This window comes from Periplaneta americana, chromosome 7 (genome assembly GCF_040183065.1).
Source record: "Periplaneta americana isolate PAMFEO1 chromosome 7, P.americana_PAMFEO1_priV1, whole genome shotgun sequence".
NCBI lineage: Eukaryota > Metazoa > Arthropoda > Insecta > Blattodea > Blattidae > Periplaneta > Periplaneta americana.
This window is the reverse complement of record NC_091123.1, coordinates 23905971-23918380: the sequence shown is the minus strand read 5'-3', so window position 1 is coordinate 23918380 and position 12410 is coordinate 23905971. Positions and strand designations below refer to the sequence as shown.

The following is a 12410-nucleotide window of genomic DNA, read 5'->3' as shown; positions in this document are numbered from 1 at the left end:
AAATATGTAAATATTGTGTCGATCTCCTATCGTCGTAAGCACATTTTGTTTCATACGTCCAACTTGAAAACGGTTGCAAATCAAGCTTTCAGGTATAACTCCCTGTAAAGATGATTTGAATAATTTCGAGGAAAAAATTGTTCTGGGGCCGGGTATCGAACCCGGGACCTTTGGTTAAACGTACCAATGCTCTACCAACTGAGCTACCCGGGAACTCTACCAGACACCAGTCCAATCTTTCCCTCTATATCCACAGACCTCAAAGTGGACTGACAACCGTCAAGCAACCAACATTGAGTGCACATTAACTCTGTGTGACTTAGATTGAAAACGGTTTCTCTTTTAATTCTACAAATAATGACCTCAGTGTTCTCTCAGTATGAACCATTTTACACAAAATTAATATGTAACACACACACCCATGCACTTTTGATTAGACTAAACTCAACAATGCAGCTCTTTCAGAGGACACCAATATAGCACGATGTAATATTGTGACAGAAGACTAGTCTCGTCCCATATGGAGATGTAGTGAATCGTTCCCCCCTCCCTGGTACCCTCTCAAGCTTGCGAGTTAAGATCATATCCATGCCTATAGAGGCCGTACATATTTTAAGATAACGTCATTATGTTACGTCCTTTTATTCATCTTCTTTCTTTCATTTCAAAATTCTTCAAGTCCCTTCAATGGACTGCTGAATCCTGAAGCGAGATAAGTGGTCAACAACCTTGAGGCTCACACAATCATTCCAATAAGTCCTGAGACTGCTTGAAAAGATGCTAGAATTCGCCTCTTATTGCCTCTGAGAATGTATGGTGGGATTTCATGAGGTTACCATGAAGTTTGTATTTTGTGTAATGGATTGAAAGCGCTTTTATTTAATTCAGTAACTCAAAAAGATTCCGAAGAACATTAGTAAGTTTCAATATGCATACTTACCATTAACAGCACGACACACATCATAATGATATTCAGTTTCAGTCCGCACTCTGGCAAGAACGTCTGGAGTGAAGCTTGCAATTGTTTGTATGATTCTTTCCTTATTTTTGACGTAATCAAAAGCAAGAATTCTAATGGGGTAAGATCAGGACTTGTTGCAGGTTACGGGATGGGTGCAGTTCTGCCAATCTCTGAGGCCAGTTATACTGATTGAAATTTTCCATTATTTTCCAATATTTCTACGAAAATTTCTTTAAGATGAAGATTAATTTCAGTTTAGTTGAAGTTCCTTTATTTATATAACTAATCAGTTAAATTAAATTATAAAAGCAAAATTCTCAGCAGGAATTCATTGTTGAGAGATATCCCCTCCACACCTAGATAATACCACTTTATTCTCTTGTTCTCCTTCTAGGCTCCCCATCTGCTCCAACGAACTTGTCAGTAGCTGACATCACTAGCAAGAGTGTAACACTCCAGTGGGGCCCACCACTAACTACAGGAGGAACTGAGCTCACAGGTGAGAATATCAAGAACCATAAAATACAACTTAGAATGTTATGCAGTCTTATTAAGCAGTCGATTCTGAACCGAATGATAAACAGAGTATGTTATGTTGTGTGTTTAGTCAGCAGTCCAAAGAGTGGTTTGAACCTCACATTCCAATAAGGCAGCACTCATGAACAACTGAGCCAGGAGATAATGGGTTAGGTTCAGAGGTCTGCATCGGACGTTTTCACTTAAGCGCCAAGTAGTTCATAGCATAATCCGATAGGTAGCGCACATGCATGATGGGTAAAATTGTCACGAGCGATAAATCCTCGAACGTTATAAGCCAAGCGTTAGACATTCGTTCTTGTTACAGTGATGAACTGTGTAGTAACATCATAGATGTTTATCATTGCAAAACTTTGCAGTGTTTAACTAACCTCTCCATAGTACAACTACAAAACTTGCTTTAAAATGTAATATAAATGTTGTAGGTAATGTTTTTTTTTTTTTTTTTTTTCCACACGGGAATGATTTTGTTTTTACCACATCTGATAGATGTTATTGGATGTAAATATAATTATTATAAACGGAGAACATAATCACGATATTGCAAGAACCGTATCAAGTTTTCTAGTAATAATAATAATAATAATAATATAATCATCATCATCATCATCATCTCTAATAATTAGTGTATCAATCTTTGCGTCTGTAACAGTTGTGCAGATGATTATTCGTTTTATTAAATTTTCTGTGACGTTATCTCTGTACTAATATTGTTATTACTCTACTGCTATATCAATAATATTTTGTCGCAGTATATAGGCGGAACACTATGTATGGACCTATCATATTATATATGTGGTAAATCAAACATTGAATAATTATTAATTAGCAATAATAACTGTATATCGAAGTTTTTCATACTATTTTATTTATAACTTCATGTTTCTGTTTTGGTACGTTCCATTGACTGTTCCATTAAACGTTTGTCATAAACACAGAAAATAAAGCCTTATTTTTACCGTGTGAGCAAAACATATGTGTATCTTATCTGTCGCCTTCCATACAAGATAAGACATCGGTGAGATGACCTTGTACTGTGCTTCTATTTATTACGAGCGTATCACAACCGATCGTATCTCACTCAAGGGTGCGACACTCGACCGAGTTCAAGCGAGCGATTTAACTCCAATGCAGCACTCTGGTTAGGTTGGCCAGTTCCTTTTCCCTCCATTAGAAAAGAGTATATATTATGATGATTTCCAATGACCCAGATCTTGGTAGTCCCAATAGAGACTAGTGTATAATATATTATATATTACACTATTTTTAATGGTCCTTTTTTGGTTTTTAAATGAACATTTGCAAAGGAAAACTGTAATGTACAGTGCATTACAGATATTACATTACATTACGTGCACAAACACACACACACACACATACACATACAATGTATTGTATTGTATTTATTAACATACCATGATATTCATACATTGCTTCACAACTAGAATATGAAAGTCAAAAAACTTAATAAGACTTATGTTAGTTTATATTAAATGTCTGTAGCAGATCCAACTCAAAAATTGTCTTTGATTATTTCTTACACTTAGGGAAACCGCAGTTTCTGGCTGTTTCATTTATAATGTGATTTATTGTTTTCAAAGGCTACATCGTTGAGATGAGACTAGAGTCAGCAAAGACGTGGACGAAGGTTGTTACATTAGAACCCACCATCACTCAGCACTGCATTGAGAATTTGAAGGAAAAGTCCGAGTTGTTCTTCCGAGTATATGCAGAGAATTCCATGGGTCTTAGCCCCGCAGCAGCTACCGAGATCGTCAGTCTGAAAACACATGCTAGTAAGTATCACAGTCTCTGTGGTGTATTGTTGCACATATTGCCACCATCTACTTTCAAGGGTTGAACCCTTTTTCTTATTTCGTTTCCATTTATTCAGAATATAATATGTTTATGAATTGCTTTTCAGAATTGAAAATGAGCACAAATAGTGACTTGCATGTAACTCGATAGCAGGGAATAAGGTCCTTAATATATTTTCATAGGTTTTATTTATTTTTATCTCTACTAGTTTTTGTAACTTTGTCAAAATTGTATTTTGATTCATTTTTATTGTTATATTAGGCTATTTAAATATTGTATTGCAATATATTATGTAATAATTTCTTACTTTTAATCATGATGGAATTAGTTATAAATCTGGTGTTGTAATATTATTGCACCAATACCGTACAAAGAAAAGAATCGAAATTCCCAATCAGAGATAACTGGTACTTGTTATCCCTAGCTTCCCCTCGTTCTCCTTGTCTTCCCCATATTTTTCCTTGTGTTGCCTTTCTATTCCTCTTGTTCGTGTCTTCCCCTTTTACTTCTTGTAACCCATGTTTTCATATATCATACCCCTTGTTATCCTCATCTTCCCCTCGTTCTCTTTGTATTCTCCTTGCTCTCCTTTTCTTCACCTCGTCCTTCTTATATTATCCTTGTTTTCCTCGTATTCCCCTTTTCCTCCTTGTCTTCACCTTGGTTCTCCTTCTTTTTCCCGTGTTCTACTTGTATTCCCCTTGTTCTCCATAAATTCCCTTGTTCTCCTGGTCTTTCCCTTTTTCTCCTTGTATTCCCCTTGTTTTCCATGTGTTACTATTGTTCTCCTTGTATTCCACTTGTTCTGGTTTTGCTGTTGTTCTCCCTGCATTCCCCTTATTCTTGTTGTATTCCCCTGTTCTTATCTTGCCCTTGTTTTTCTTTTATTTCCCTTGTTTTCCTTGTATTCCCCTTTTCCTTCTTGTCTTCACCTTGGTCTCCTTGTTTTTCCCTTGTTCTCCTTGTATTCCCCTTGTTTTTCATATGTTACTATTGTTCTCCTTGTATTCCACTTGTTCTTGTTTTTCTATTATTCTCCCTGCATTCCCCTTATTCTTGTTGTATTCCCCTGTTCTTATCTTGCCCTTGTTTTCCTTTTATTTCCCTTGTTTTCCTTATATTCCCATTTTCCTCCTTGTCTTCACCTTGGTCTCCTTATTTTTCCCGTGTTTTCCTTGTATTCCCGTGTTCTTCATAAATTTCCTTTGTTCTCCTGTCTTTCCCTTTTTCCCCTTGTTTTCCAGGTGTTACTATTGTTCTCCTTGTATCCCACTTGTTCTTGTTTTTCTATTGTTCTCCATGCATTCCCCTTATTCTTGTTGTATTCCCCTGTTCTTATCTTGCCCTTGTTTTCCTTGTATTCCCCTTTTCCTCCTTGTCTTCACCTTGGTCTCCTTGTTTTTCCCGTGTTCTCCTTGTATTCCCCTTGTTGTTCATAAATTCCCTTTGTTCTCCTGGTCTTTCCCCTTTTCTCCTTGTATTCCCCTTGTTTTCCTTGTGTTATTGTTCTCCTTGTATTTCACTTGTTCTTGTTTTTCTATTCTCCCTGCATTCCCCTTATTCTTGTTGTATTCCCCTCTTCTCCTTATGTTCATTTTGTTCTCTTGTACTCCCCATCTTTTCCTTTTATTTTCCCTTGTTTTTCTTGTATTTCTCTTGTTCTCCTTGTTTCTTTTCTCGCAACAATCTCACCTAATTCTACATAAAGATATGCATAATAAAAAAGCTATGCACCTGTCGACAGGTGATTGCATTCACACGTATTTCTACGTAAAGATATATAGCATAGCTTTGCTATGCACCTACCAATTGTTTGTGAAACTGAGAGAAACAGAGCAACCGTTGGAAAACCCACATCCTTTGGTCTTGTCCAACACTGGTACAAATATCACTTCAACCAACTCCAGAGATAGAATTGAGCTCACAAAATGATAAGCTCATGCTCTAGCACTGATCTAGTGGATGTGCCAGGATGTGGAGGTGGTGATCATTATGATGATGATGATCCGTCTTGTATATGTGTTAGAGTAGTCTGTTTATAACGACTTCAATCTGACAATACAATCCTAAGTGACCTCACCTGATGGCAGATTGCTGTTCCTATGAATTTTCATTAAATTAAATTAGAAAACTCAGTGTTTCTCTTGTCAATGTTACAGCGCCCCCATCGCCTCCAACTGCTCCTCTGGAGATACGCAGTGTTGGCCCCAATTCCATTATAATTGAGTGGGGCATTCCCGAATCAGATGGAGGGGCGCCTCTTGAAAGCTACACCATTGCTATCAGAGACATCAGGAAGACAATGTGGATGGAAGTCGGGCGGGTGAAAGCAGATATTCAGAAACTCAACATAAAAGATCTACAAGTAAGAGAAAATGAATATTGTATTTACACATTAAAGATTGTTAGTTAATTGTTATACTCGTACGTTTGTTTCAATATTAATTATTTAACATGGAAGTTACAATTTCATTCATCGCTTCATTATAAAATTTAAATATATTGTCTGTTTCATTACTCCCACATTCTTGTTTAATGAATTTCTAATATTTTTAACATACAGAGCATTCATTTCAAAACTTCACAGTCTAAATAACCATATAATTTAAATTCAATTTAATTAAACAAAAAAAAAAAACACATCAATTTAGACAGTGAGTGGGAAGTTTAAAACCAATCTTAATTGCATATTAGTTTTCACCCCCTTAACCCAGCCTCCCCCACTTTTAAATTTCAAACGGCACCCTTATCTCATTATACAGGGTTGGGCAGATAAAACTGGCCCGTGTTATGACATTGATAGGTACTAATGATTTGAAACAAACTTCAAATGGAATGAAAATAAAATGCATTTACCTTCATAATAAATGTTGGAAGTGCCCTCCATCTGCATCTAGACACTTCTGTGCACGTTTAAACAGGTTCATGAAAACACGTGTCAATTCCTCATGGGTGATACTGCGGATGCAATTCCTGAATGCTGCTTTTCGCTGGTACTGAGTGAAGCGGATATTTATCTCTGAATAATTGTTGTGTTTCCTTAATAGAGTTGGTCTGTACGTACGCCTCCACAATGAATATTCGCTCTGGTATTGAATAAGTCATGCTTATTTAAAGAACAACTCTTTACATGTGTTTAGAACGTCTGACTTTTAAACAACAACCAGAAGAGGTTATAAGCAACGATGGCGCAACAACAATGACACAAAACACGCGGAAGATACAATATAGCCAACATAATTACATTTTCAAGAAAAAAGAAAGAAAAGAAATCAATACCCTACATAATTTATTTTCCAAATCATATGACATGAGATGGGGCCGGTTTTATCTACCCAACCCTGTACTTAAATCTGAAAGAATATTAAATTGTTTTTACACCTCATTCATTTGTTTTCGCATCTTTTGTTCTCTATCGTCGCCTGGCAACCTGGATTGTTGTTATTGTTGATTAGAGCTGAAGAGAATAAAGCTACAAAAACTTATTGAGCATTTCATGTATTAGTTGTATTTGCATATTAAATTATTTTAAAATGGTGTATACCCTTCAAGAGAGAACATAAATCAACCTTATTGGTTAAATTACACAAAATAAACTGTGATTTCATCCTATAATCAACTGACAATAACAACAATACAGATTGTCAGGCGATGATAGAAAACAGATTAATGAGATGTAGACACAATGGAATACTCTTTCTAATGTAAGCATCACAAGATAAGGGTGCCATTTGAAATTTCGAAGTGAGAGTGGCTGGGGGTGAGGAGGTGAAACCTAATATGCAGTTAAGACTGGTTTTAAACTTCCCCCTCATTACCTAAATTAACGTGTTCTTTATTTAATTAAATTCAATTTAAATTTTATGGTTATTTAGACTGGGAAGTTTTGAAATGAACGCTCTGTATATCTTTTCATTTTATTCACTCTCTTATTAAAATGTTAGTTGTATTATTTTTCATGCAATGTAAGTACATAGAGTTGTACTTTTTTTTTTCTGCAAATTGATATAAAAATCATTTGAAGAAGTAAACAAATTTAGAAGTGGAGGAATATTATACTTTCAGAAATGTAGAAAAATAATCTAAAATTAGGATACAAAATTACAAATCAGTATTTCTACGCTCTTTTAAATATAAAGTAAACAACATAATATTTTACAGAAGCCCTGAGATTTATAAATATGAAATAAAAACTTAACAGCCGTGGTCGAATTGTGCCGGTATGAGCTGGTATGGCATACCGGAAGTAAAATAAGTTGCCAGAAAGCATACCAGAAGTAAACATTTAAAATCGACTGTTATTTAGCAAAGCTGATCACACAATCTAGCTAACTAATGTATTGTCATACTTTGTACCTTTCCTTAGATAATTCCTGCAGTATAGCATGATGTCTTATATAGTATGTTATTTGGTTCACATGTGGGAGTAATGTCTTATTTAAGAAATCCCCAAGATAGTTGTGTTGTAAGACAAGTCTCTGCATACCGGCAGTAATTTATTTCCAATTCGACCACTGTTAGGGTTGTCAACCCTCCCATATTTCTCGGGATTTCCCATATTTGCCCCTAATTTTTAACACTCTCCCAGCTCCCGTATTTTTCTTCTTTTCGAACATTTTTCTCCCTTATTTTTGCATAATGCAAAAATTATTAATCTAAACATTTGGTTTTGCCGTGAATGATGATTGTTTATGTGATGAATTTTGTTGTTCAAGAGATGCATTGAAATTTGGAATCATTTTAGAAGGTAATGCTTGCCAGAAATGGATTTTAGTGCTCACTAGTTTAAAAACAGTGTTAATATTATAAATTCAGAAAAACTGGCTAGTTTTGTTCTAAAGAAACCGAGTAGTAATGCTCATACAAAGAGGGTGTTTCATCTCATGAACAATAATTGGACAGATGTTCGAAACAGGAGCACGACACAGCTAATCAAATCAGAGCTGCAAATTGTAGTCTAATTCAACTATTACCCGAGAAAAAATCTGTCTCAAAATACTTTCAATTTAAACCTAGCTGGAGAAGTGTAGAATGGAGTTGTTTTTCTTTAGTAACTGAACGGAATAATTTGTCAATTTTCTGTGTGAAATTTTGTCGTTTTTTTAATCTCCCGTATTTTCTTCAAAAAAAGTTGGCAACCCTAACCACTGCTTAACAGTCAAAGTTTTAACATATGCTTATGGAACTTTCATCATGAGTGAAGAAAATGATACCGGTATATGATTCAAAATATTAGAACATAATAATAATAATAATAATAATAATAATAATACTTACTTATTTATTGGCTTTTAAGGAACCGGAGGTTCACTTCCGCCCTCACATAAGCCCGCCATAGGTCCCTATCCTGAGCAAGATCAATCCAGTCTCTATCATCATATCCCACCTCCCTCAAATCCATTTTATTATCCTCCCATCTACGTCTCGGCCTCCCCAAAGGTCTTTTTCTCTCTGGCCTTCCAACTAACACTCTATATGCATTTCTGGATTTGCCCATATGTGCTACATGCCCTGCCCATCTCAAACGTCTGGATTTAGTGTTCCTAATTATGTCAGGTGAAGAATACAATGCGTGCAGTTCTGTGTTGTGTAATAATAATAATAATAATAATAATAATAATAATAATAATAATAATACTAAATACACTGCTATTGACAACTTCCATTGCTTACAGAACTAAAGCTATAATGTGTATTATTTGCAGGAAAACCATGAGTATCTGATAAGAATATTTGCCCGAAATGAAGTAGGACTCAGTGAGCCATTGGAATCAGAGGAGCCATTCAAAGTACTTCGTCCTACAGGTACGTCTGTTTCCATAATTTCAGTCGCAAGCAATGTGCATGTTTGTTGCACTAAAATACTTACCACACATTTATTATTGCTTCCTCGGAACAGAAATGGAGTATATGGAAATCGACAAGGCAGAGACCACAGCGCCCACTCTGAGCTTCAGCACGGAAACAACGACTTCGTGGATGAAGGAAGCCGGAATGGATGCCGATATTCGTTCATATGCAAGAGGTTCTCTGCTAAGGAGGGATGAATACTTCTTCCGCATCTGGTACTATGCTCGCCAACTCTTCAAATAAAACCTAACAAGTTGGGTTGCGAGCACTGTATTTAATAATTGTTATTATTCCACGAATTATTAAATAATTTTTTACAGACTTCAAAATTGAATAGATAGAATAAGAGGCTGTATTTTTATAGTTGTATGTAAATAATGAGTTCCAGTCATCTGAACTGTAAGAGAAACTCAGGAATATTTTAATTATTGTTTTTAAAGAAGAAAAATATTCTTAAAGTTTGGCAAAAGAGTAATAGATTGGCAGAGTTGATTTGTATAAATTCAAGTACCTGACAAATCTATTAATTTTATAATATTTTCCTGGAGCAGTAGAGCGTTTGTGTTGGTGCTACATGACAAATTCTTCTTCGGGATTCCTCTGTGACTTATTTTTTAAAATCCCTGAGCAAAGCAAAGCTACAAGGTAACTTGGTGAAGAACTTTACATGGCCAGCAGCACAACACGATAAATCTGCTCCTGGAACACGTAAGTTTATGAATAAGGACCAAGACTGTTTGTTATACAGTATTGTTGAAGTTTCACTTCTCCCCATTATGTGTACATAAAGAGACGCAAAGAATGTAGAGTACTTTTATCTTGTAATGTACACAAGATATGCATTATTCTTAATGTAGTTAAAATGACAGTCCGTAATTTATGATATGGACTACTTGAAGTTAATTGTCCGAACCACCTATTGTGTACTGTTTTGTTGTTAAAGAACTATAGCTGCTGATGATATACGGAGCCTGGAATTCCCCGTCAGGATTCTATTTATATGATGATATCGAAGCATCACTGAGTCCCCCAGTTTATATATGCTGATGATGATGTGAAATCAAACTGAGCGAAACAATTTATTCTATAATATATAGAACACTGTGATATAATTTTATGATTTTTTCTCATAGCTTAAGGTTGTACTTGTATAATTTGCATGCTTCATTCCTTCCGTTTGGTACATGAAACCAATATAATTTATTACTGGAAGATGCTGATGTGCTATCTGGTATTCGTTTGTGTTCTTTATAAGTCAGTAGTATTGGTATTTTTCACTCCCATAGTTGTGGCATTTGTTCTGACTGCATGTAAGTGAATATATGTTGTGCATCAGGTTTAGCTCCTTTAGCTTCAGAATGGAGACGTAATATAGGTGCAATTTACATTTCAGACTGAAAACTGAGAAGAAAATCTGATGTACAAAAAAAAAAGAATGAGAAATAAAATTATCTGTACACTGTAAATTAAAATGCTGAATTATTTCATTATGTATGTGTGAGACAGAGGGGAAGAGACAATGATATTGGAGGAGACGGTTGGAGGCAAACAATACTATATATAGCTTTCCAGTGACAATTCATCAGTTGTGCACAATGTAAATAACTGCCAACACCCAAACCACGGAAATCAATTCTGCTACAATCCTGCAGTATTTTTCCCAGTGTGTCCAACGCAATAATACACAGGACTGGTAACGAGAAATAAACCGTATGATAGTAGACCCTAACTCCTGAATAAACCTCCAACACTACACTGAATAACAGTCTGCTATAATCTTCCAGTATTTCCACATTGTATTGAAGGTAAAAAATACGGGTACTGGTAACCAGAAGTATAGCGTATGATAGTAGACCCTAACTCCTGAATGAACCTCCAAGACTACACTGAATAACAGTCTGCTATAAACTTCCAGTATTTCTACATTGTTTTGAAGATATAAAATACGGGTACTGGTAACCAGAAATATAGCGTGTGATAGTAGGCCCTAACTCCTGAATGAATCTCCAACACTACACTGAATAACAGTCTGCTATAATCTTCCAGTATTTCCACATTGTATTGAAGGTATAAAATACGGGTACTGGTAACCAGAAGTATAGCGTATGATAGTAGACCCTAACTCCTGAATGAACCTCCAAGACTACACTGAATAACAGTCTGCTATAAACTTCCAGTATTTCTACATTGTTTTGAAGATATAAAATACGGGTACTGGTAACCCGAAATATAGCGTGTGATAGTAGGCCCTAACTCCTGAATGAACCTCCAAGACTACACTGAATAACAGTCTGCTATAATCGTCCAGTATTTATACATTGTTTTGAAGATATAAAATACGGGTACTGGTAACCCGAAATATAGCGTGTGATAGTAGGCCCTAACTCCTGAATGAACCTCCAAGACTACACTGAATAACAGTCTGCTATAAACTTCCAGTATTTCTACATTGTTTTGAAGATATAAAATACGGGTACTGGTAACCCGAAATATAGCGTGTGATAGTAGGCCCTAACTCCTGAATGAACCTCCAAGACTACACTGAATAACAGTCTGCTATAAACTTCCAGTATTTCTACATTGTTTTGAAGATATAAAATACGGGTACTGGTAACCCGAAATATAGCGTGTGATAGTAGGCCCTAACTCCTGAATGAACCTCCAAGACTACACTGAATAACAGTCTGCTATAAACTTCCAGTATTTATACATTGTTTTGAAGATATAAAATACGGGTACTGGTAACCCGAAATATAGCGTGTGATAGTAGGCCCTAACTCCTGAATGAACCTCCAAGACTACACTGAATAACAGTCTGCTATAATCTTCCAGTATTTCTACATTGTTTTGAAGGTATAAAATACGGGTACTGGTAACCCGAAATATAGCGTGTGATAGTAGGCCCTAACTCCTGAATGAACCTCCAAGACTACACAGAATAACAGTCTGCTACAATCTTCCACTATTTTTACATTGTTTTCAAGGTGTAAAATACAGGTACTGGTAACCAGAAATATATCGTATGATAGTAGGCCCTAACTCCTGAATGAACCTCCAAGACTACACTGAATAAAAGTCTGCTATAATCTCCCAGTATTTTCACATTGTTTTGGGGTACTGGTAACCAGAAGTATAGCGTATGATAGTAGGCCCTAACTCCTGTCTCGCTCCAGAATGAAACACACATCACTTATGAGTATGTCTGCAAATTTAAAAGAAATAATACAATGTGGGGGCTCAATAA

At 35.8% G+C, this 12410-nt stretch overlaps 1 protein-coding gene across 17 annotated transcripts in view; it reads left to right on the top strand.

Annotated features, from left to right (window-relative positions):
- The window catches only part of sls (sallimus), a 959631-nt gene extending 948993 nt beyond the window's left edge, over positions 1-10638 (top strand). For all 17 annotated transcript variants that reach the window (XM_069830434.1, XM_069830438.1, XM_069830435.1 and 14 more), the window contains 5 exons: positions 1356-1460; positions 3100-3294; positions 5476-5681; positions 9022-9121; positions 9216-10638. In XM_069830434.1, the coding sequence (XP_069686535.1) occupies positions 1356-1460; positions 3100-3294; positions 5476-5681; positions 9022-9121; positions 9216-9409 (800 nt within the window). In that variant the 3' untranslated portion in view covers positions 9410-10638. The remainder of the gene's footprint in view (positions 1-1355; positions 1461-3099; positions 3295-5475; positions 5682-9021; positions 9122-9215) is intronic.
- Positions 10639-12410: the final 1772 nt, after the last annotated feature.